The sequence below is a fragment of the Ruditapes philippinarum genome, unplaced genomic scaffold, assembly GCF_026571515.1.
Source record: "Ruditapes philippinarum isolate M1 unplaced genomic scaffold, ASM2657151v2 ctg1029_1_1_1_1, whole genome shotgun sequence".
NCBI classification, from domain to species: domain Eukaryota; kingdom Metazoa; phylum Mollusca; class Bivalvia; order Venerida; family Veneridae; genus Ruditapes; species Ruditapes philippinarum.
This window is the reverse complement of record NW_026858064.1, coordinates 486,541-514,112: the sequence shown is the minus strand read 5'-3', so window position 1 is coordinate 514,112 and position 27,572 is coordinate 486,541. Positions and strand designations below refer to the sequence as shown.

Sequence of the window (27,572 nt, the reverse complement as noted above, 5' to 3'; positions counted from 1 at the left end):
GGAATATACTTTCAGTTATTCATGTGTTTTATTCTAACATTTGTTCAAAACAACAAAAGGGGTGTTATATATGGGACATTAGCAATTTCGCCCTGCCCCTGAATTCATCCAGTGTTGCCCTGGTCATCATTTACTTAACCCATTGTGGGGGATAGCAGATATAGATATGTACTCAGTTCCTATGATATCAAGGGTTCTATGATATAACAGTTAGGTATATTTTCTTTGACTGCTCAGTAAAGGCTACACATGATGGTGCTAATATTTTTAAAACTGTCACATTAAATTCATTTTCATCTGCCAATAAATTTAATTTAGTGAATAATACATGTATTTGTGGCAAGAAAACTATTTTATAAAATATTCATATTTGACTAATATTTTCCTAAATTTTTTTTTACGCAGTCAACTAAAATATGTTATAATCACATATACTGACATATTGTCTGTTCATATGGTTTGAATTTTATAGCAAGTTATCTGTTGGAAAGTTTTTCAGTTCTTGATTTTAAGATTCTGGCCCATCTATCCTTCTATACTTACATTTTTGGGGATTGCTTGATACCATAGTTAAACCTCCTCTGAAATTATCCAAAATGGCATACATATATTGGAAATTGTTTTTAAAATGACATTTTAATTGGATCTTTTGAAATAATTTTGTGGAAAAAGTTCACTTATTAAATAGGTAAAAAGCTTATTCATGTATGATAGTTATATTTGAATATTTTCTGATAAACATTAAGTACCGTGATATCATAGAACAGTGGGCTACTTAGACTTTTGACTGACAATTCCCTGCTAAAACCCCAGTTTATTTCTTGGGTTAACCACATGTTATAATATAAAATATATTTTAAACACAGCTGTGCTCTTCTAAGTGGGTTTTTCTGTTTGTACTGGATGTTCAACATCATTAATGAAAAGGAAATTATTAACCTTTTGTTTTCAATGAGAGATAATTTTCCTGTACATCTTACAGAATCTTCTTTTATCTTTAATGACCATATCTAAAGTTATCCTTACTGCTTCAACAAAATATTTCCCCTTTCAATATTTTTCTTTGTTACTAACATTATTCATTTCCATGTTGACCTTAATAACCTTCATTTGTATTTTCGTGCATACTTTTTGGGGGACAAACAAAAAACCGGAAACCCCCAAAACCCCCGAACCCAAAAAATGCCTTGCTTTTTTTTCATGGTTGCGTTTCTACCCAGTCACTTATTATCAACAATAAATCATGTTTCTTCTACATTTAACATAACATAACATAACATACGTTTTATTGTAGTTAAAGGCCTCCGGCCCACGATACACATAATATTGTACATTTTTTATAATAGTTTCATTATTACAAAATAAATGATGCATCAACAATATATAATTCATATACATTAAAATATTATTCGTGATCAATACATAAGCGGTAATTATTTACGAATAAGTGAAGTAACAGAGTATTATTATCAACATTAACCAATGCTGAATTTTAAGAATGTGTTTTAAAGCACGGCAAAGGAACAACTTATTCGTGTTCTTTAAATACTGTTCACTGTATAAATTTGTTATGCATTTAACATTGCATCTATTTCTTAATTATCGGTTCCAGTTAGTTAAATTAGGGATGTTCCAACATTTTTAAATAAACATATTTCTAGTTTCCAAAGCTTTGTATATATAGTTTGCAAGAGCGAAAATGCCCAATTCATCGTCACATGACATAATTGAATAAAATAAATTTATGTTTGGTTCACAGTTAAGCCAAGTTTGAATAAAACATTGTGTTCTCAGATCATCATATAATTTACATACGAGCAACATGTGATACTCATCCTCAACATAATGAGCATTGTTATTTAGACAAATAGGACAATATCTGAATTGTCGGTCAATATTTTTGGTGGCGTCCTTTTTCAATCATTTAAATTGTGACCAGAGCATCTAAAGTTCGCCAATTGTCTTTTCAATTTAAATGGCAGATGTATTGACAGATATCTCTCTGTATCTAGATGAGATTTAAAAGTGCTTATAATAATTGGCTTTGGGTGAGTTTTCTTCTTGCGAGAGGATATTTAGCGTAGCTCGATCGTTTGACTCTATCAACCAGTAATGCCATAAAGTTTGTATGATTTCCCAATTTCTTGAGCAATCCACGCATATCCAAAACCCATATTCAAACAAAACATCCTTAATACAGGTTACCCATGTTTCCTACCGGCCTCGTCAGTCTGCGAAAGCATTAAATAGCATTGTCTTGGATAACGCTCATTTGGCATTTGTAATAGTTTAGTCCAGTATTTTACACATTTGGTTATATAATGTACTGAAATTGGAGCCTGCCACATTCGCGGAGCGGGAAAAAGTTAGCTACATTCTGGTTTAGACCACAAATACGTCTGCAAAAGTCTGTGTGCACTTTCTCAATAATGGCTGAATACTGATAGCCCCAAATTTCTGCACCATAACACAAAATCGGTCGGACTATCGTGTCAAATAATTTAAAAGCGTCTTTAGGGCTAAAGGTACCAAAGTATCGTTGCTGACTCAGAATACAATACACTGCTTTAGAAGGCTTTTTGGCAAGAGTTGTTCGCGTGAGAGACCAACACAATTTAGGAGTGAAATATAGTCCCAAATATTTTTATAGTATGAAACCACTTCTAATTTGATGCCATTAAAGTACCAGTGTTCGTAGTTACGCAATGGGCCACCGTTTCGAAAAACCATGACTTTAGATTTATCGGTGTTTAATTGTAGTCCACTATTATTGCCAAAACATTTCTATTGTATTTATATGTCTTTGTAAGTTTATAGCTGTATCTGCAAATGTTGAAACGTCATCGGCAAAAAGAAGAGCGTACAACTGGCCTGTATCTTCGGATAGAAATATTCCATGAGTAGAACCGGATCTCATATATTTTACGAGATCATTGACGTACATTGCAAATATTTTCGGAGACGTAAGAGCAGCCCTGTTTGGTTCCAATGTCACAATTAAAGAAGTCAGTGAGTCCACCATTTTGTTGCGAGTTACCTCACCTGGGACAGAATTCACTTTAACACAGTATTTAAGTTTTTCGTATATAGATTGAAAGATATAGTCATAAATTTACCATTAACTCCATATCTTCGTAAACAAGACAATAACAGATGATGTGGGCAGCTGTCGAAAGCTTTACGGAAATCTACGTAAAACACGTAGATTCTACCCCTTTTTACTGATAGATACTTTTGGATAATAGACTGTAGATTAAACAAGTTGTCAATAGTTGAATACCCTTTTCGAAATCCTGCCTGTGATTCATCAATGACGTCATTATCGTCACACCATGTATTAAGTCTTTTTGACAAATATTTACAAATATCTTGCTTATGCAATTTGAGAGGGCTATAGCGCGATAATTATTAGGGTCGTACAGTGATCCTTTTTTGTGGAATTGGTTTGAAATTATGTTTTCGCTCCATGAATTAGGAAAATGTCCACTATCGAAAATTTCATTGAATAATCCAACCAAATATTCTGCCACTATATTGGCAGTGCTTTTAAACATTTCGCAACATATGCCATCTACTCCAGGAGCGCTTTTAGATTTCAATGAAGAAATGCTTAACATAATTTCCTCTTTTTGTAATTGGAGTATTTAAGTAACTCGCATCTCTCTCCTCAACAAGATTATTGATTGGTGGTGGGCTTGAAGTCCTTAATATATCAGCGCTATTTTGTGTTGTGAATAAATTGCGAAAATAATCAAACCATTTCGTCCCCGTTTATATAATTTGTAACACTCTTTATTATCGGTTTTGCCCTTTTCAGTGTTTCCCAGAATTGTTTTATGGATCGTTGCTACTCGCAATAAGGTTTTCGCGTCTTTCCTTTTCGCATTGTTTTCGTTTCATTTTGCAGGTATTTTTAAATTCATTTCGTTTTCGCAACATAATGTTCGAAGTCGACCTGATGCGCTAGTGTGCCGAAATGTTCGTAAGCATTTATACTTTTCGCTTTTTAACTTGATGCAGGTACTATCCCACCATTCAGGCTGAATATCACTGTTGCGCGGTGTCCGGCATCTTAACCTTTTCATGCACGCACCTGCGTTTTTTATACAATGCCATAAAATCCGATAACTTACTTAATATGTTTTCTCTAGTGCACGTTCCAATAAAATCTGAATATAATCTAGTAAAGTTTGTAGAAAGGCTTCTCGCAGATCATTCTTCCATTTATACTGGTAAACTGTTTTCAGTTTATTATCACAAAACAGCGGCTCTTCTCAAGAGCAAAGGAAAGTGTACAATATAGTGGGAAGTGATCTGAAAAGTCATCAGTTCCGACGCCGAAATCCGTTACAAAAATCGAATATAGCCGTTGACGCTATGAAATAATCCACCGTACTTAGTCCGTTATTTGCCGTGCACGTTGATTTCACCTTTAGTATCTTGAAATAATCGGCCATTTAGAGTATGCATATCTAAGGTGCAACACATTTCTATTAATGACTTACCAAACTTATTTATAGTACTGTCTTTATTGTTTTTATGCATTTCAAACGTATCTGCAGGGTAATCAGTTTCTCCGAATATGAAGTCTACTTCGTCATGAGGTATATAGTCTTTCAAATCACCAATTCGGGCATTAAGATCGCCCGCAACCATATAGTTAGCAGCGGGGTAATCCGTTCATGATATTTCCTATATTGTTACTTAGAAGTTCAATGCCATCTGTGTCGATTTGATTTCGTAAATAGGAGATCTCTCCGGTGAAACATAAGCGAATATTATGATTAGATCTTTATCCATATGCCCAAGCGATCTCAAACGAAGAACAACACAGTTTTCGAAATGACTGGTATAATCTCTCCACATAATTACTCAACATTCTTTTATATAAACAGTAACTCCTCCAGACCCTCTTTTATTTTTTACTTTTTCTAATATTTGATATGTGCCATATAACCTGGAATCATAAAATGTTCGTCTGCACGAGTCCACGTTTCACATAATGCCAAAGATATCGTATTTTTGAGCAAAAGTTATAAAAAGTCACGTCTCCGTCATATTTATTTAATCCTTGTATATTAAGAGAACATAATTTCACATTTAAAACATCGCTATTTACAGTTGTGTATCGTGGGTCTTGGCCACTCTGCTATTTGCTAGCCTGCACGGGTTTCTTTTCAATTGGGTCAAATACGTACGACTCTCCATCAACTATGAGTTTATCATATTTGAAAAAGGCGCTCTTTCCATCTTCATAAAACATTGCTTTAGAAAAGGATATAGACCTGTGCGGGCCTTTGCTACCCTTTCAGGCAGGTCTTCAACGATTCTTCCTCGCACAATTTCATGTTTGCGTTTTTTCCTTGTAAGCATTTAGAACTTTATCACGATCCGATTGTCGCGTTGAACTTAACTAGCACGGCTCTCTCAGCTCGTCCCGGAAGTTTAAAGGCTGCATTTATATCTAATGAGTCTCCGTCTAAACCAAAATTATTTGTTAAATGTTGACGAACGCTTAATTCTACTTGATCCGGTTGAATATTGTCAATATTTTCGATTCCGTGGATTTTCAAATTGTTTTTTCGGATATGCATTTCCAATTTTTTCGTGTTTAAGTTCAAGTTTCGAGTTTTGATCTTTAACAGCTTTTAAGTCATTGGACAAAGACTCAACTTTACTTGAAAGGATGACATTTTCCGCTTTTATTTGACTATTCTCGAGTTTTTATTTCTTCGACCGATTTTTCTAACGTATCAAATCTTCTGTTGATTTGTCTTAATTCTGATCTGATATCTAGTAAAAGACGTCACGTTCAAGTTTTCATCATTTTTTGATTGGGATGACAGTGAAGATACCGATGTTCCATCTGCAGTAGATGTTTTCTGTTGCGTAGCGTCTGGTTGTAGCCAAGGTACGAGAGACGCTTGACCAGGACTACGCGTAGAATACATATGCCCGGCATCATCTGTTACGCTACTCTGCGAAAGGTCGAACTCGTTTGTCGGTGTCGGTGGATGGGATGAAGCAATGGATGATCGCCCACCACGACCGCCCCCGCGTGGTCTACCGCTTGTCGGTCCTGGATTTCGCTCAACGCATTGTGCCGTTAGAAGAAGAAAAAGCAGAATTCGTATGCATAATGATAAATAATGACTGGAGGCGGTAGTCGTTAGACAATTTTTTTTGTGACTGGACGGATTAATAAATGTCCCGATTCTTGCTCGCCATAGTCCGATCGTAATCCCCATTATCTCCTTAACACAGTATCAATAAGTACAGTTAACGTAATTAATTTCATTTCAACTCTCGTAAATGGTAATATTTTAATGTCTGTTTCAAGAACGTTGACGTTGAAAATTTGAACTTCAAGAGTGCAATGCCAGACCTTTTATACTGGCTATAATCATTTGCAGTGTAAACATTAGAATATCCAAAACGTCAGCATTTGCTGCTTAAATATTGCATACCATGTTAAAAATGCTGCTGAAATATTGTATATCATGTTAAAAATAAAAAAAATTAAACACCCAAGCTTTTATTGAATTAAATCGATGTCATGTACATATCTGTCTGGACACATGGTAGATCTACTGTAGTGCGGACAATTTAGGTAATTTTGATACCCTCAGATGTAAGTGTCAACATCATTAGAAATAATAAAACTAGTTTGTAAGTAAGGAAAAGAACTTAGCTGTACTGTGTCTAATATTCAGATCTCCGTTGATGGTCCCTGAACAGTAGAATAAAATATTTTAAAGTGAATTCTGAGATGTGTATGGTAATTGATAGGAATAATATGAAGCTGGTGGTTACTCAGACTCGTGTATCCAACGCCAATTACATTTTGTTTTCTAGAACATATACATACTCATACTATGAGAATATAATCTTTTTTTGTTTTCTTTTCATCATCTCTCTATTTTGCTTTCTGTCTTAATACATCCTTTTTTGTTGTTTATGTTTTCTTAACATTTTGAAATGCATTTTAGGCAAACCATATAGTCCGCCAAAGGAGCAGATATCTATATACTAGTATTCTAACCATTTTCTGAAGTGCTATTTAGTTCATGGTGTCAATTTTATGGAAACGTCTTATAAAATGTTGTTTTAAAAACCTTTTTCTCTATGTACCAACTTCCAAGGACCATAGTTTTTTTTATAAATGTTTGTTTTTACATTGTTTTACCCAAAGTGATAAAATAAAAGCCATGTGTTCACTTTACCTATGTAAGAATTTCAAATTTTGTATCTTTAGGCAGTTTGACCTCAGCGTAGCGCCTGTTAAGGATATTTAAATCGGCAAAGCCGAGTGCTTCGTGTTGTTATTTGATAATCATATTACAAATGTCAACGTGATAATTCCAAACATGTGCATTATTTAACAAGAAGTTTAATTTAAATTTTCGTAAAAATAGGAAGTACCACACAATTACAGTGTCCAATCACCTTAAGCAGCATATATATTATTCTATATGAAATGAATATAACTGAGCCTGTAAAATCATAATTATTCGTTGGGCACAAATTCACATGGTTTTTGTGGGTAGGTCAATCCATGAATTTAAGATCCGAAGAAATTTTATCCCAACAAATACTTCTTGCCATATCTCTATTCTATATATTTCAAACATGCATTGGCGCTTTTCCACCGATTTTTTGTGTAATGAATGCCCAGAGGCAAGGATTAAATTTATTGACAAGCGCTGTGTGATACGTAAAGATATGTATATGCGGTGAGTAAAACGCGCGGCGATTAAGTGTAAGATTACTTTGCATTAGTTTATATTTTTTTACTATTTTTACAAGAAATTGAAAATCCACGAATTTAAGAACCTGCGAGTATGCCCTTTGTTGATAAAACCACAAAATTTTATGCCCACGAATATAAGTGAATTTACAGTATTAGTGATGGAACAAGTGGTTGAATGATTACCATGTGCGATTTCAATTTCTCAATTTCATCATCTGAATTATATTCCCCAATTTCAAAGTCAAGTGCTATGAACTGAAAGGTTTAACTTTTTAAAACTTCCTTATTGTCTGAACCGGTATATATAAAACTGTATAAAACTGAATCTCAAAAAGTAAAGCATATAAAGAGCGGGAGTTCACTCTGAGAAGAGTAAAAATGAGTCCGAAATTTTTCGGAATAAATTTTAGTGTTTTAGTGATCTGTATGTTTATAACAGTAGGGAAATCACAATATTGGAAAGGGTGAGTTTTTTTAATATTTTAAATTATATATATGACTTGTTTATTCAATTTCTGAATTATTGTTATCTATTTGATTCATGATCTGAGATTCCTTATCGTTTTGTTGTTGTTTTTTTTTTGTTTTTTTTAAATTGTTTTTTTGGCAAAAGAAAAAACATATTTTTGTTTAAAAACCTAAATATAACATAAATACAAATGCAAAATGAATGAGATTGTTTGTAACTGTCACACATTATATTTTACATGTGCTTAAACCTTTAATTTTTATCTCTTGATCCCAACAAATTTGCTTGGCCATTTTAAGATATAATAATTATTAATGGTGATTAATACGATAAGTAACATTATAAGATATTAGTTGACGGTTTCTGTTGGGTATATGCATTTATCACATAAACCGCGGCGCAGGAGTGTAATAAACCATTTAATAAAACCTATATTACACTTGTGTAATAACACTTTGATGTGACGTCATTTGCGTTATATACATGTACAAACATAGCGTAAAAGTGCGCTAATGTATAAGCATTGCACAATTATAAGGCGTGTCAATGAAAGTGTGTCATTTTAACAGTTTACCATTCTTATTTTAGATATGTGATAAATGGAATATTATATTTGTGTAGATTTAATACTAAATTTATTGAATGCATTGAATAAAACAATATTATGCTCGCCAGAGGCTCGCATAATATGATTTTATTCAACACCTTCAATAAATTTAGTTTAAACCTACACTCATTCAATATCCCCTATGAACGTTTAATCTCTGACTTTGTTTATCTACCATGGTGTCTGTCTTTCTGTCCGTCACTTATATTTATTTGTCTTTGAAAAAATGAAATACATGTTATTATTATTATTGTATTGTTAGCATAATTATCGTGACCATCTTCCTCATCTGTTGCTTTTTGGCAATAAGTACAGTAAAATTATAATGAATTAGTATTTTGTATGGAAGTCAAATTACTACTTTTACATTTTGTTAATTTTATGCCAAAGTATTTCAAGTTTATTGCTACTTTTTCTTGGTAGCATTTGCATCTAACGCCCTAAAGACCATTATTTAAACATTATGTAATTCATGCTTACCCTTTCTTAAGAATAAAATATTTTCTGAGAGATAATGTGCCTTTAAATGAGCCAAAAGTGAAAATCACCCAGAACCATGATTCTTTTTGTGTGTTTGTTAATTTCCAAATTGATTAGTAGTTAGGGGTATTGTGTGAAAAAAATTATCAGACATAAGTGAAAACATACTTATATATAATAAATATCTTTGTATAATGATTAAATGCATGATTTTTTAACAGAAACTTTCTCTTAATTAATCATACTAAATATGTTAACTTAATATAAATTTGAGCCGTGTCATGACAAAACCAACATAATGGGTTTGCGACCAGCATGGATCCGCACAGTCTGATCAGGATCAATGCTGTTCGCTTACAAACTCTATAACCAGTGTAGAAACCGATAGTGAACAGCATGGATCCTGATCAGACTGCGCAAACCCATTATGTTGGTTTTGTCGTGACACGGCTCATTTCTTCTCAACAAATTGTAACTACATATTACTATCATCCTAAGAATGTAATATAGCCATTTTCAATTGTATATTTGTATATGTTTATATATGTATACTGCTGATGTTTCCTGCTATTGTAGGACTTGTAAATAAATTGAAAATTGAATCTTTCTCGCTTGGAATTAGACAAGGGGAAGTTTATAACCTATTTCATTTCTTATGTACCTAAATGATATAGAAGAGATGTTTTAACTTAGAAAGTATTATTATTATTATTATTAGTATTATTATTATTATTATCGTTTTATTATTATTATTATTATTATTATTATTATTATTATAAGCAGACGATAAATTTTCAATTTGCACATCACACAACTATGGACCTTGTAGCTGGTAAATATGATGTGATATGCACTGAAAAAGGTTACTATTGACCATGTGACCATGCTGTTTGTAATATTATCTGCATGCTTATATGATACTTTTTCTAAGTGAAACACTTAAAAATTAAAATCAAGTATATAACCAGGTTTGCCACAGCGCTGAGTATCTTTCTTTTTCTTAAAGTATTTCTTGTTTTTCTTAAATTACAGACATATCGAGCCTTATAAAGAATGGAAGAATAAGACATGTAGAGAATGTATTTGCCAGTATCCAACGTAAGCAGATTTATCTTTGCATCCTTTCAAATTTTACCACTCTTGTTAATAATAAATTGGTTATCCATTAGTAGCCTATAGAAATTGTTCATATGTTCTTTAATTTTTGTGTCAATCACATAATAAGAGTCGTTCAATTCTTTTTTCATATCATCAATTAAAGGGAGTTGTAACGATCACTTGTTCGTAAATCACTTGTTCGTATTCGCTGTTTTTTCAAAAACTAGTTTAATTTGTGATAGGTCGCTAAGGGTGTGTGACATTGGTGTTATGTCAAACTAAACTATTCACCATCATTTTGATAATGTTTGTCATTTGTATATTTAGGAAAATGATATCAATTCTGAGTGCATTGTTGTAGAATAATGCACGGTTTGAGTTCAAATGCGTAGTAATATAATCACGAAGGCCGATAGGCCTGAGTGATTAATTACAAAGCATTTGAACGAAAAACGTGCATTATTATACAATAATGCACGAAAAATTAATATCTATTTCCATTCTAACACGTCAAGAAAAAATATAATTATTATTATAAAGTTGGACTTTATGTTTGGCGGTTAAATTTGTTTTCGCCTCAGAGTTTCCAATAGAAACGTTCTTTAAAGGCCGTTCCAGTGGGTTGAAAAAAATGTCGTTAAATCTACCGTGTGTAGAAACATTTTGAGAATAACAAATTTTGAAAACGTTGATAAAACTTTGTTTGTTTATTTTATTTCAGTCTATAATTTTCAAAGCGAAATACAAATTATTAAAAGTGAAATAAATGTAAAACTTAATTCGTCTGCGACGTTAAAATAGCGTACTTGATTTTGATTGTTTTGCACGTGCTGTTAGGCGCTACATTGTGACGTCACGTAAACAACACTTTAAACGTCAGTACAGCGTTAACGACTGAATTAAAGATATTGGTGTTCGGATTTATTTTCTTAGTTAGACCATTTTCTTTCATTCTAGATAGTTTTCACAACAAAGTTCGACAAAAAATTGTTTTAATTTATCAGATTTTTCAAACAAAATGGCGCCCTCAATGTGAAAATACACAGGGAGATAATAAGAACGGCGAGTGCATTGTTGCAGAATAATGCCACTTCGGGCCTTCTTTGTTTATATAGAAAAAATTCCGATAGTGTTAGAATTAGGAAATAGATATCAATTCTGAGTGCATTGTTGTAGAATAATGCACGGTTCGAGTTCAAATGCGTAGTAATATAATCACGAAGGCCGATAGGCCTGAGTGATTAATTACAAAGCATTTGAACGAAAAACGTGCATTATTATACAATAATTCACGAAGAATTGATATCTATTTCCATTCTAACACGTCAAGAAAAAATATAATTATTATTATAACGTTGGACTTTATGTTTGGTGGTTGAATTTGTTTTCTCCTCAGAGTTTCCAATAGAAACGTTCTTTAAAGGCCGTTCCAGTGGGTTGAAAAAACTGTCGTTAAATGAACCGTGTGTAGAAACATTTTGAAAATAACGAATTTTGAAAACGTTTATACAACTTTGTTTGTTTATTTATTTCAGTTTATAATTTTCCAAGCGAAATACAAATTATTAATAGTGAAATAAATGTAAAACTAAACTCGTTTGCGACATTAAAATAGCGTACTTGATTTGATTGTTTTGCACGTGCTGTTTGGCGCTACATTATGACGTCACGTAAACAACACTTTAAACGTCTGTACAGCGTTAACGACTGAATTAAAGATATTGGTGTTCGGATTTATTTTCTTAGTTAGACCATTTTCTTTCATTCTAGACAGTTTTCACAAAAAAAATCGTCAAAAATTGTTTTAATTTATCAGATTTTTTAAACAAAATGGCGCCTTCAATGTGAAAATACACAGGGAGATAATAAGAACGGCGAGTGCATTGTTGTAGAATAATGCACTCTTCCGGCCTTCTTTGTCTATACAGAAAAAATTCCGATAGTGTTAGAATGATAAACTATCCACTGCTTCCATATATATGATATTGGTATAATGGGCCAAATCAAACTATTCACAGCCTCTCTGATTATTTTTATCATAATTACAATGCCAAACCAAACTATTCACCATCTCCACCAGCTCTCTGATTATGTATGGCAATGGAATATCAAACCAAATGTTTCACCCTTTGTCTGATTGAATTTTTTCAAGAACATTATTATTTATATGGCCTCGAAGGGCGGCTTATTAAAAGCCCACTGTCAGGCTTTCCTTCCGGGTGCATGAGAGGACACTTGTTGTGTAATTCTATTGATTCCGTCAGTATTATTGGGTACTCTTGTTCTCTTATTGGGTACTTTTAAACAAAACAAGCAATTATCATAGTATTGCAAGCAATCCATAAGTCCCCTACCGGTAAGAGCCCAAGCAACATTCTGAAGGGCCATTGGCCATTCACTTATGTTCCTATTTTAAGTAAATTTGTTGAAAAAATTCTTTAAAAGTGATCACAGGAAACAGTTTTTATGTACAGAAAGACAGACGGACTGAAGGACACTCTTAAGTTATTTTTTAAACATCCCTGTTATCAAAATATAACATTTTTAAAATCCTATCATAATTGAAGAAGTTGGAGTAAAAATTACCAATTTCTCAAAAAAAAGTCTAAGTTCAAAAGGGGCATAATTCTGGAAATAGTCTTGCTAGAGTATTGAACACTCACAAATGTTGAGTGATAATAAGAAACATTTATATAAAGTTTGAAGTAGATACATTCAGAAAAAGAAGTTATTAAAAAAAAACAATGTTTTTTTTCATGAAAATTTTAAGTTCAAGGGAGGTAATTCTGATAAATTTTGTGCTAGAGTTGTAAACCTTGTCACATATGATGTGGTTGATGACAAGCAACTTATATTTAAAGTTTGAAGAAAATACCTTAAGAAATAAAGAACTTATAGTGAAAAAACTTAAAAACTAGAATCAGAAATCTTGAAATTCAGTCTATTTGTTGCCATAGCAACCAGAATTTTCAACATAGGAAGATAAGAAAAGGATGTGCATAATTTCCATACTGCCATCTACCCATATGTCAAGTTTCATAAAAATATTTTCAGTGCTTTTCACTGGATCCAGGTTATGTGTAAAATTTGCCATATTTTCAGTCTATTTGTTGCCATAGCAACCAGAATTTTCAACATAGGAAGAAAAGAAAAAGACGTGCATAATCTCCATACTGCCATCTATCCATATATCAAGTTTCATAAAAATATTTTCAGTACTTTTTGCGTTATCGCGGATCCAGGTTATGTGTAAATTTGCCATATTTTCAGTCTATTTGTTGCCATAGCAACCAGAATTTTCAACATAGGAAGAAAAGAAAGAAAAGACGTGCATAATCTCCATACTGCCATCTATCATATATATCAAGTTTCATTAAAAATATTCAGTACTTTTTGCGTTATCGCGGATCCAGTTTTGTGGACGGACGGACTGACGGACGGACAGACGGACGGACGGACAGACGGACGGAGGGTAAACCTAAAGTCCCCTCCGGTAAACCGGTAGGGGACTAAAAAGCACCCAATAAATGTCCATTGGTAGGAATGTCCGTCTGTGCTTCCCTACTTCATTCATGTTCAGACTGTAACTTTGTTATACATTGAGAAATTGGCACACATGTCTACCGCATTAAGATGTGTCATGTACAAGAACCGCGTCCCTACCTCAAAGGTCAAGGTCACACTTACATTATTTTTGAAGTTTCACATCACATTTTGAGTTAAAAGGTACACACAATGGTGTCCAAACTGTAACTTTGTCATGTATGGAAGGATTTTATAATAACTTGGCATAAATGTCTAGCACATAAGAAAATGTGTCGCGTCCAAGAATAAATATGTCCCTACCTCAAAGGTAAATGTCACACTAACATTTTGAAGTTTCACATTTTCAAATTAGAGTTAATAGGTTCACAATTATTCAAGTTCCGGACTGTAACTTTGCCATGCATCAAAGGATTTTAAAATAACTAGGCATAAATGTTAACCACATCAAGGCGATGTGCATGTAGCTTCCAAGAATTATGTCCCTACCTCAAAGATCAATGTCACACTTACATTATGAAGTTTCTCATTTTCACGATTAGAGTTAATAGGTACACATATTATGTCCGGGCTGTAACTTTGTCATGCATCAAAGGATTTTAGAGTCACTAGGCATAAATGTCTACCACATCAGGACGATGTGTTGCGTTTAAGAATCACGTCCCTACCTCAAAGGTCAAAGTCACACAAACATTTATTTTTGAAGTTTCACATCACAATTTGAGTTAAAAGGTACACACAATGGTGTCCAAACTATAACTTTGTCATGTATGGAAGGATTTTAAAATGACTTAGCATAAATGTCTACCACATTAAGACGATGTGTCACGTCCAAGAATAAATATGTATACCTCAAAGGAAAATGTCACACTAACATTTTGAAGTTTCACATTTTCAAATTAGAGTAAATAGGTTCACATATTCAAGTTCCGGACTGTAACTTTGTCATGCATCAAAGGATTTTAAAATAACTAGGCATAAATGTTTACCACATCAAGGCGATGTGCCGCTTCCAAGAATTATGTCCCTACCTCAAAGGTCAATGTCACACTGTAATGTTATGTGGTTTTGTATGTGAGTATATCACAAGTAGACAAACGTATAACTCAAATGAGAAATAAGATACACAAGTGTGTTATATGACTACAAGTTTAATACTGAAGTATAATCTCTTAACAAGAACTGTTGGACTACATATTTCTATATGGCATGCCGCATAGTATGCATTTATTATAAACAGTCTCATATTAGCATCTCTGTTCTTTTAATAAAAGAATTTGAATTGTTATATCATAACAGGCAGACATTCAATATTAGAAAATATGTTTAAAAGTTTAAACATTGATAATATATATTGAATCTGTTTGAGAATTATATATTTTAGCTATTTTCATATATAAGTTATACATTAAATCAATCATTACGAACTAATCTATTTATTTACACAATGCATCGTTTATCAGATGTATAATCATCAGTCAGTTCACTTCTGATATGTATCATTCTGATAACGAGAGTACTAGGCTTTACAATTCTCCCAGTACCGTGTTACATAATTTCCACATGTGTTAGCCAGTGGTTGAGAGTTAATAGAAGGGTCACTATTTTGTGGGAAACTTTTATTCAGGTAATTTGATCTTTTTGTGTGCACGATGAATCAAGTGCATTAGGGAGAAAATCGGTTATTTGATTTTCTCTTGGTTTTGATTAGAAATTTCCTATTGCTGCAGTAAGTTGTGCCATTTTGTGTCTTTACATTGTATGACCTTTCTCCATTCTTTGAAGTAACCTTTCCTGGTACCCATTTTTTACCAAATCGAATTACGAACTGAGTCATTTGCTTGAAGTGGACTTAGACTTTTTGAGCTTTTATCAAAATAATATTTTTTTTTTTACTTGATTTTCTGCATTTTTGATTTAACCACTGATGGACTAACTGTCTGGGGCTGAAGCCTTTTTTCAAAAATTGGAACTACAGACTTTGTCCTTCGTCCCATTAACAACTGATTTGGGGTGTAACCACATTCTAAATGTGTGTTTCTGTATTCTAAAATACATACATATGGGTCTTGCCTAGATTCTTTTGCCTTAGTTAAGGTTTTTTTTAGCAATCGACACACCCTTTTTCAGCCATTCCATTTGACCTACTATGATATGGTGATGACGTAATGTGAGTAAATCCCCATGATTTCGCAAACTCGGCAAATTCTGCTGACGAAAATTGCGGTCCGTTATCACTCATGCAAATATCTACAATTCCATATCGAGACATATGGGCACGAAGTTTTTGTATTACGGTATTTGCTCGAGTATCTGGCAAATAGTCAATTTCAAAGAATCGACTATAATAGTCAATTGTTATCAAGTAATTCTTACCCTCATGAGTAAAAATATCTGTGCCAATTTTCTGCCACGGTCTATCAGGAAACTCATGACTTATAAGCGGTTCATTTGCATTTGAATTTACGATGCGAGAGACAAGTACTACACTGTAAAACAAATTCTGTGATTTGTTTAATCATGCCGGGCCAAAACGAAATTTTCTTTCCCACGCTCAACCGTTTTGTTTACACCAAAATGCCTAGTGATGTATTTGACCTATAATTTCAGAGCGGAGTGATTTTGGGATAACAATTCTTTGACCTCGAAATATAAGACCATTTTCATAACTTAGTTCATTCCCTATGGTTCCAGAACTCAAGTATATCTGATGGGCACATTGATCTTTCACCTGGGAAACCTTTCAATGATTGTTTGTTTTAAAATGACCATTTGTTTATCACTGCTTGTTATTTCTGAGATATTTTGCAATCTTTGATCAGTGAAGTGGAGTTGTTTACATACAGTGTGCACATGTGTGTCAAGTCCTTGAACTACTTCTGACTCAGAATCTGATATACATTGTGGAGATAAGCAATCACAGACCGGGATGTGTTTGCCTGGAACATATATAACGTTAATGTCGTACTTTTGCAATTGTAATATAACATTCTCTGCAGTCTAGGTGGTGCGGCTGACAATGGTTCTTTGATTATAACAGCGATTGGTTTGTGATCTGAGTGTACAGTCACATGTCTCCCGTATGTGTATTGATGAAAACGAGTAACAACCATAAAATATGGCTAATAACTCTTTCTCTATTTGAGCCATTACCCTTTTCAGTTTCGGTTAAACTTTTCGACGCAATATGCAATCGGTCTGCCATTTTGCATGAGAACACGTGCCTATTGCGTCCTTCGAGCTGTCAGACTCTAATGTGAGTGGTGCTTTCGGGTCATTAACCTAACCTAACAGGTGCTTCAGATAACATGTGTTTAACCTTTTGAAAGGCTCTATCATGTTGCTCTCTTCCCAGCAGAATTCGACATCTTTTCTCAAGAGGCTCCTGAGGGGAGCTGTCGCATCCGTGAGATTTGGCGCAAATTTTGCAAGGTAGTTTACCATACCTAAAAATGTTTCTAACTTTTGGCCTCGTATTTGGAAGACCTATTTCGCTTATAGCTTTGACCTTAGGACTGGTCTGGTTTAAGACCATCCTTGCTTATTACATGACCGGAAAATGGTACTTCTTGTACACCAATTTTGCATTTTATCTGGGTTTAATTTGACACCCTTTTCTCGTGCGCGCATCAAGCACGTGCTTTAGATTTTTATCGTGTTCTTCCTGTGTGCGAGACCGTATTACAAGAATATTCGTCGACTATTGCAGTTACAACCCGATAGTCCTTCGAGAATTCGCTTATTTTCTGCATAAATAAGTCACCGGAAGCCGACATACCAAAACGGAAGTCTAAGCGATCTATACCTTCTGAACGGCGTGTTAAACGTAGTTACAGGCATTGACGAACGTTTGTCAAGCTGTAAGCTCCAATATGCATGCGTTTATATCAAGAATACTGAAGAATTGAATGCGCCGTTTAGTTTTGATGTAATATATCTTCTAAAAAGTAGGCATGTGAAAATGCGGTCTACGAAATTGCCTGATCATTTAATGCTTTAGGATCAAGGCATATTCGTTATGCCCAGTTTTGGGTTTTTCTACAACGACAAGGGAATTAACCGCAATCAGTAGGCTCATTGACTTTTGTGATAATCTTGTCTTTAATCATTCTGTCAAGCTCTGATTTTACACATGCCTCTTAAGGCGTCGGGTATTCTACGTGGTGGGTTAATAGTCGGTATTGCATTTTCCTTTAAATGCAAACTGTACTGCACCATCAATAGTTCAATACCAGCCAAAATAGGTCACTTTATTCTTTCATGACTATTTCTCTGGTCAGAAATGTTTTATTCTTGTCAGGGAGGGAGTGTTCCACAGAAAATGTGAGCTTAATCAGGCCAAGGTTTAATTGAAGTTTGCAAGCCTAAGAGAGGGGATGCATTTCTATCTACCACATAAAACTTTGCAATCATTGACTGATTTTTTCCTAAATAACAAGTCAACATGACTGTTCCCAGGATTGAAAGTACTTCACCTGTATATGAGGTTAATTTGCAATCAGGGGCCTCAAGTGGGGTACTCAAATTCAGTTTTTGAAATTGTTGCTTGGGCAGAAATGTTTGCAGCACTGCCAGTGTCAATTTTAAATGATATTGGGCATTTGTTTTGGGCAAGACAAATTTCGGTTTTAACACAGTCTGGAGAATGTAAGCTAGTACTCACCGTATTTATTGAGTATCCATCAACTGCATTGCCACAAGTTTTCTTTCAATGTCACTATTGGTCCCCTATTTGATTGACACTTGTAGCGTTTTTCTGTGATTTGCACTGCTTTGAAAAGTGATTCAGTTTGTTACACTTATAGCATGTAGCCCCTTTTGCCGGACAGTTTGTTCTCTGGTCATGTCGCGTGCCACAATGTCCACAAACATTTTGTGATCCATGTCCTTGCATCCTTCCGGTCTTAGTGGGTTCATTTGCTGATTGTTTTCTTCTATAATGCCTTTGCGTCTTAACAGCGTCAATTGATTGTTGCTCGACTGCCCCCATGGTTGCCATCTGTTTCTGGCAATATTTGTAATTTTGTGCCATTTGTCTAATGTTAATTTTTCGCCTTCATTTATTAGTTTTTCACGTACTTTGGAACTATTACATCCAAATACAATTCTGTCTCGGATGTTTTCATTTTTGTCCGTGAATTGGCAATCTGTGGCTTTGTTTCTTAGCCTCGTCACGAAAGCGTCAATTGAGTCACTTCCTTGAATCTCGTTCATAAACTGATATCTTGCAAATATTGGATTAAGTTTTGGTTGCACGTGATCTTTATACTTTACATAATATGTGTTAAGCTTCTTGGCGTCTTCTGCACTAAGAACTCCCATGTTCGGTACACTTCTCTGCCTTCGTCACCAATCCATAGCAATAAGTATGAAACTTTTTCTTCCTCTGATATAGATTTAAGTGGTCCAGAAAATATAAGTTCAACGTTTAATTTAAATTTTTGCCACTGTTCAATTAAATTTGAGCTTTGCCAGTTCATTACTGGTGGTGGAATGCCACTAAGATCCATTGTTGTTGTTGTTTATAAGTTTAAATCACTTTTAACTATATAATTATAAATAATCCAATGTTTAAGAAAAAATTCAGCAACATTTCTGACACCATGTAATGTTATGTGGTTTTGTATGTGAGTATATCACAAGTAGACAAACGTATAACTCAAATGAGAAATAAGATACACAAGTGTGTTATATGACTACAAGTTTAATACTGAAGATAATCTCTTAACAAGAACTGTTGGACTACTTTCTAAGCATGCGCATGTATAGATTTATATAAACAGTCTCATATTACAACACTAACATTTTAAACTTTCTCATTTTCACAATTAGAGTTAATAGGTACACATATTCATGTCCGGGCTGTACCTTTGTCATGCATCAAAGGATTTTAGAGTCACTTGGCATAAATGTCTACCACATCAGGACGATGTGTTGCGTTTAAGAATCACGTCCCTACCTCAAAGGTCAAGGTCACACAAACATTTATTTTTGAAGTTTCACCTTACCAATAGGTACACACAATGGTGCCCAGACTGTAACTAATTCATTTATCAAAGGATTTTAGAATAACTTTGCATAAATGTCGACCACATTAAGATGATGTGTGGCGTCCAAAAATCACATCCCTGCCTCGAAGGCCAAGGGCACACTAACAGTTTTACTTTCTCACAATGAGAATTTATAGGTACACACATTTGTGTCCGTACTGTTACTTTGTCATGCAGCAAAGGATTTAAAGATAATTTGGCACAAATGTCAACCACATCAAGGCTATGTGTCAGAACTGTAAACTTTTTCATGCATCGAAGAATTTTAGAATCACTTTGCATAAATGTCTTCCACATTAAGACCATGTGTCACATCCAAGAATCACACCCCTACCTCAAAGTTCAAGGTCACACTTACAGTTTCACTTTATCACAATTAGAATTTAAAGATACACACATTCGTGTACGAACTGTTATTTTGTCATGCATGGAAGGATTTTGAAATAACTTGGCACAAATGTCAACCACATCAAGGCTATGTGTCACAGCTGAAGTTAATGTCCATCCGTGCATCCCCACTTACACAAAAATCTTGTCCAGACTGTTACTTTTGTCATGCATTGGCGGATCTTGAAATAACTTGGCACACATGTTTACCACATCATTACATTGTGTCACAACCAATAATCACGTCCCTACATCAAAGGTCAAGGTCACAATAACATTTTGAAGGTTCATGCTATCACAATTATATATTATAGGTACCGCATTCGTGTCTGGACTGTTACTTTTTTATGCATGGAAGGTTTTTTAAATAACTTGGCATAAATGACCACAACATCAAGATGATGTGTCTAGTCTAATACCTATGTCCCTACCTCCAAGGTCAAGGTCAGACTTATAATTTATTTGAAGGATGTACACATTCCTGTCTGGACTGTAACTTTGTTGTTCATTGAAGTTTTAAATAAGTTGGCACAAGTGTTTACCACATCCAGATAATGTTTTGCTGCTAAGGCCTATATCACTACCTAAAAGGTCAAGATCACAGAGGTTGACAGTATACATTTGTGTCCAAACTAAAACTTTGTCATGCATAAAAAAGATTTTAAAATTACTTGGCACAAAAGTCAAACACATCATCATGTGATGTGTTTCATTTAAGACCCATGTCAGTAAGTCAAAGGCCAAGGTCACACTTACAGTTTGAAAGTTTCTCATCCTCACAATTAGAGTTTAAAGGTACATACATTTGTGTCTGGACTGTAACTATTTTATGCATGGAAGGATTTTTTAATAACGTAGTAATAATTATGTCTACCACATGCATGTCGTGTTTAAGACCTATGTCCCTACCTCCAAGGTCACTCTTACAGTCATCGTCCGTTACCCACTGTTTATTTATAGTATGTACTGAATACATACCAAGAGTAACCGACCTTGTCTTACAGTTAGAAGGTACTCATTTTCTCAAGAAGAGTTTGAAGATACACATTCGTGTCCGGACTGTAACTTTGTCATGCATTGAAGAGTTTTAAAATAACTTGTCACAAATGTCTACCACATCAAGATGACATGTGTATAAGACCCATGTTCCTACCTTCAAGATCAAGTTTACTCCTTTTTGGGGGCATTCATCTCATGTTTGATAGCTCTTGTTTTTCTTCAGTTATTGTGGCGCATGGAGATCTTTCACTTGCAATTCTCAAGTGACTAAACACAGGTGTTTAAGCGGATGGACACACGGAGGAGATTACAACTGTAATATCCGTGAGTATCATTTTTTTACTGATACTTATTAGAGGGGTAACTGAACATGTCTGTGACATATAAGATATGGTACAGGTACATTTTTATGCCCCTACTTTGGGGGGGGGGGATTTAGATTTACCCTAGTCCGTCCGTTTGTTCTCTTTTGTGTCGCACTTAACTCAAAAAGTATTTGACCTAGAGTCATGAAACTTAATAGGAATGTTGATCAGCATGTGCAGTTGTGCACCTGCGTATTTTCGTGTGGATTTATTTGTTGCCCCTGACTTAGTAAAAATTTGCAAGTTTCAAGTTGCGTCGCATGTAACTCAAAAAAGAATTTGACATAGAGTCATGAAACTTTACAAGAATGTTAATTAGCATATGTAGTTGTGGACCTGGGTATTTTCGTGTGGATTTTTTTAGTATTTTTAGAGTTATTGCCCTTGACTTAGTAAAAATTTGCAATTTTCAACTTGTGACGCATGTAACTCAAAAAGGATTTGACTTAGAGTCATGAAACTTAACAGGAATGTTGATCAGCAATTGTAGTTGTGCAGCTGGGTATTTGCATGTGGATTTATTTAGTATTTTTAGAGTAATTGTCCTTGACTTAGTAAAATTTTGCAATTTTCAACTTGTGTTGCATGTAACTCAAAAAGGATTTGACCTATAGTCGTGAAACTTAACAGGAATGTTGATCAGTATGTGTAGTTTTGCACCTGGGTATTTTCGTCTGGATTTATTTAGTATTTTTAGAGTTTTTGCCCTTGACTTTTTTTTTGCAATTTAACCAATGTGTCCTTACGGGAATGTTGCTCAGCATAATTATGTAGTTGTGCACCTCGGGTTTCGCTTGTGGATTTATCCAGTATTTGTAGAGTCATTGCCTTTGACTTAATAAAAACCGTTTAATTATGTTGTGTTATTTGTTCCTTGAGATCAACCAACTTTACAGGAATAATGATCAACATCACTAAATTACAGGAATAATGATCAGCATCACTGTGAAGCTATGCACCTGGGACTTTAGATGTGGATTTTTTTTTCAGTTTTGTTAGAGTTATTTCTCTTGACTTACAGTAGTATAAATTTGCAATTTTCAACTTGTTCATGCATAGCTCAAAAAGTATTTGACTTGTAGGCCTGAAAGTTTACAGGAATTCTGGTCAGCATGACTGTGTACTTATGCACCTTTGGTTTTGCTTGTGAATTTATTCATTATTTGTAAACTTCTTGCCCTTTATTTAGTAAAAGATTTTTAGTTTTCAATTTGTGTCACATGTAGTCCAAAAAATAATTGACCTTGAGTCATAAGATTGTCAGAACAGCGGCGTGTGGGGGCACCCGTGTCCTCTGGTCACATTTCTAGTTCTTACATAAATGCTCAAGCACAAATAAAAAACAAGGCTATTAATGATTAGGCCTCCACATATGGAGGTGGGAGGGGGCATTTCTAGAGGCATACACTTACGTCATTCAGACACGTTTGAAATGTGATGTGGATGGGCATAATATTATTTTACACGATGTGTTGTGGATAGGCATATTTTACACTAAACACGTACTGTCTTAAAGTTGTCCAAAAGCAAAATATTATTGGCAATCTAAGAGGGGGAGGGGATCAGTTATACTTCTTTACTCTTAGAACATTTAACAATTATTTTCTTTTGACATTTTTCAGCAATATGTAAGCCAAACTGTGGATTGGTGGGAGAGTGTGTATCCCCTAGTAAATGTAACTGCAAAGGCCAGGCAGTAGGTCAATATTGTCAGACGTGTAAGTAGTTCTTATCAATTATATCACGAAGATGATATTAAATTTGTAATGTTGATAAGTTAGGTCTGGTAATGAATCAATTATCTAGACATCCAGCGTGTCAAGCCAGGTTACATGTACATAATAGTAAGTAAGTAAGCAACGACTTTATTTAACACATTCAGTTTCGCCATCTTCGATGCGGGCTTCAGAAATGGACGACGGACTGAAGACGGTCTAGCTAATTTTGATATTTAATTTCATTTTGGAATATCAGTCACTAAAGACGTTTTACCATGTAGATAGACCTGTTATTTAATTTACCGTGTAATAGCAGGAGCATTTCTCTTTTTAACTGAACTTTACAAAATATAAATATTTCCTTTTGTGTTTCAGTGGTATGTTCTTATGCTAGACCATGTTATCCAGGAAACTGTTATTCTAATAACTTATGTAACTGTAACCGTGGATTCACAAAGGAAAATTCGACATCGGAATACGGCTGTTTAAAAAGTACGTTTTATATCAAAGATGTTGTTTGTTTTTATCTATACTCTGCAAGAATTGAAAAAAAAATTAACTACACCTATTTGCATAATATTATGATTTTATATCAATTAATATAGATTCTTTTTAGAACAATAAAAAATAGCTTATCAAAGGTTCATAGACCTTGCATTATAAGCCAATTGGAAGGACTGAGAAAAAGTATGAACGTTTTACTAACAGTTATAATATTGCAACAAAAAAAAACAACAACAAAAAAAAAACAACAGTAATACAATTTAATCTTATTCATTTGGCTAGAAATCTAATGAGTTATATTTTATATTAAATTAATATCACATTATCATTCTTAAGGGACTGGTCTGCAATACGAAGTAAAATGTATTGTGACTGCGTAGCCTGGTACAGTAGGCTCACCCCGGGTTTTGCTTTTTCCGCGATACCACCGTGGACGATTTTTTTTTATCACGGACAAACACGGGGGTTCGTCCGCGATGAGAAGCCTAATTCCCCGCGATCCCCGGTGTTCAGTTGTTTCCGACGCGGACAAAATTCTGATGACCATTCTTCATTCATCGATAAAATCAGTCACCCGTTTCCCGCGGGGGAACGCCATGGTCAGTTGTTCAGTATAAATTAACCTCCAAAAATAATTGATGTTTTATTATTTTTTAACGTCATCTTTTTTACACAATGACTTGAAAATTGACCACAATCGTCTCCTTTAAAATGTTATTATACATTAAATTATTTGAACGGAATTTGAAATAAAAATAATTACAGCTGCACCTGTTTTTGTTGTTGTTTTTGATATTCAATTGTATGTACTTAAAACTACATGTTGTCAACAAATACTATTATTCCTATGAACAATAATATCTTAAGATAAAAATAAAATGAAATATTTTTAACTTGAAAATCGGTCGATGGAAGTTCTTAGAAAATAATTGTCATGTGCTTGTTTGCCTTATATACATGTATGTACATGCATACTGTTCATAATAAAATAACAAAAGTATAACTTCAAGTTTAACAAAATTCTGCAAAAAAAAATCTATAAAAAAATAAAAAAGAACAAACAAACAAACTAATAAAACAAAAATGAAAATAAACTTTAACAGTTGATACAAACTTCAAAACATATACATTACGCTCACACCTGTAATTAGATAAATCAAGAATATCATTTAATGTATATTTTGGTGAAATAAACGCTTTCTTTTAATGTTCCAAATAAAATATAAGACTTTATGATCAACATGCAAATAAAGAGAAACAGTAAAACGCATCTGACAATTGAAAGAGATGTCCTTGAATATTGCCTGAATAAATTGTTTAGGGTTACGTTTTCAAAGTTTTTAAATAAGAAACAAAAGCTGGCATATAAATTGTTGTAGTATCTTTTTCATAAATGTCATATGCCAAATTTTTCATTATTTGACTTCAAATTTCTCACTACCATGAAGTTGCGATGACAATGATTTATCTTGATGTCAAATACATATTATACATTACCCAACGAATAACAAGAAATACACTGCATTTGTACATGTACTTTTATTACAACAAAACAGAACACAAACAAATTTTACATATAGTTATATGAACAGTCCATGTTACAGTACGTAGGTATACTGATGTTTTAAATACAGTAATTAATTTGAAAATTTAAGGTTTCCACCGCGTTGACCATTGTTTGAACGCCGCGTTCCTCCGCAATTTACCACTGCGTTCCGCGGGGGAAACGGTTTCAGCCGCCGATTTATGTCCGGGATGGTGAAAATTTTCTGTCTGCGGGGTCACGCAGACAATATCTGAGCAAATTTTTGTCCGCGGTAAACCTCGTCCGCGGGGTCATGCTGGTTTTGCAAAAGCCGCGCTGAGCGTACTGTAACTGTGATATATTCAGTTATTCAGAGATAAATCAAGGATGGATGAATATTTTGCGTAAATTAGAGTATCAAATAATATTTAAATATTTCAAAATACTTTTCCTTTTTTTTATATATATATTTTTAGCTCACCTGTCACAAAGTGATCGCTTTTCGTCCGACGTCCGTCCGTTGTCCGTCCGTAAACTTTTACTTTAAACATTATCTTCCCAAAAAAAACGCTAAGCCAATTTCATCAAAACTTTACCGGAATGTTCCTTTGGTAGTCAACTTAAAAAATTGTTCAAAGCAGAACTAGTTGCCATGGCAACCGAAAGAAAAACTTAAAATATCTTCTTTTAGAAAACCGAAATAGCTAGTCTGCTTATATATTTGGCATGAAACATCATCTAGTCAGTGTCTACCAAGTTTGTTCAAATAAATGCCCTCTGGTCAAAATTGGCCCTGTCCGGGGGGAGGGGGGGGGGGGGCATTGATTTTCCTTATTTGTATATAGAAAAAAAATTAAAAACTCTTCTTTTAAAAATCCCAAATAGCTAGAGCTTAGATATTAATTTAAAAAAATGTCAAAAAAACAACAATTTTTCACCAAAATTAGGTGTTAAGGCACGTGTTAACGTGGAAAAACTAGTTTGCTCAAATAAAAGCCCTGGGGTCAAAATTAGCCCCGCCCAAGGGGGTCATTGTTTTTCCCTTATGTAAATAGTAAAAACTTAAAAAATCTTCTTTTAAAAAATCCGAAGAGCTAGAGCAAAAATATTTAGCGTGAAACATCTTCTAATGGGTGTCTACCATTTTTGTTCAAATAAGGGTCCTGGGGTTGAAATTGGTTCCGCCCCGGGGATAATTGATTTTCCTTATTTGTTTATAGTAAATTTAAAACTTAAAAAAAACTTTCTTTTAAAAAACCCAAAAGTAAGTTAGAGTAAAGATATTAAGCATGAACTATCTAATCTATTGAGTGACTACCAAATTTGTTCAAATAATGCCCTGGGGACAAATTGGCCCTTCCCAGGGGGGGGGGGGGTTGTCATTGTTTTTCCTTATATGTGTATAGTAAAACTTTAAAAATCTTCTTACAGCTAGTGCTTAGATATTTATATCATGAAACATCTTCACATGGGTGTCTACCAAGTTTGTTCAAATAAAAGCCCCTGGGTTAAAATTGGCCCTGCCCGAGGGCTGTATACAGGTGAGTGATCTCAGGACCATCATGGCCCTCTTGTTTTTTTTTTTTTTTTGGGAGGGGAGGACACACAAAAATCGAAAGAAATGAAGAAAATTTGGTCATATGAGGTACTTTGCTAATTAAAATGTAATTGTTTACTTTATTTACAGTTGACACAAATAACAAACCGTACATTGGTAAATCAACAAGTGTCATAGAACACACTAGAAAAACCGATAATAAATTCCTGTTCTACTTCTTGTTGGACGGCACGAACGAGACAATGGACAATCTTATTGTTTGGAGTAATCAAAGGGTGTTTAACATCATGCATTTCAAATTCGAGGTTAGCTATGAACCACCAGAACCTCTGGCTGACAGACCGGTGTATGTTCATAAGTCAGCAGTTGGTATTACGGAAGGGAAAGTTTTACTTCGAGTTCTAAATTACAGAAATGGTATATAAGATTCAATCATTGTTTCTCTTTAAATATTGCGAATATATCATATAATATCATGTCATAACAACAAAAGTTTCAGTCCTTGTTTGTTTACATTCC

At 34.1% G+C, this 27,572-nt stretch overlaps 1 protein-coding gene across 2 annotated transcripts in view; it reads left to right on the top strand.

The window, feature by feature from the left end:
* The first annotated feature begins 8,064 nt into the window (after positions 1 to 8,064).
* Positions 8,065 to 27,572, top strand: part of LOC132751969 (uncharacterized) — an 85,176-nt gene continuing 65,668 nt past the window's right edge. The window contains exons 1-6 of one of the 2 annotated variants that reach the window (XM_060742198.1): positions 8,065 to 8,214; positions 10,339 to 10,404; positions 21,607 to 21,707; positions 23,371 to 23,466; positions 23,842 to 23,958; positions 27,183 to 27,470. In XM_060742198.1, the coding sequence (XP_060598181.1) occupies positions 8,129 to 8,214; positions 10,339 to 10,404; positions 21,607 to 21,707; positions 23,371 to 23,466; positions 23,842 to 23,958; positions 27,183 to 27,470 (754 nt within the window). In that variant the 5' untranslated portion in view covers positions 8,065 to 8,128. Of the gene's footprint in view, positions 8,215 to 10,338; positions 10,405 to 21,606; positions 21,708 to 23,370; positions 23,467 to 23,841; positions 23,959 to 25,539; positions 25,574 to 27,182; positions 27,471 to 27,572 lie in introns of those variants that run through there. The other variant, XM_060742200.1, reaches the window with a different exon arrangement.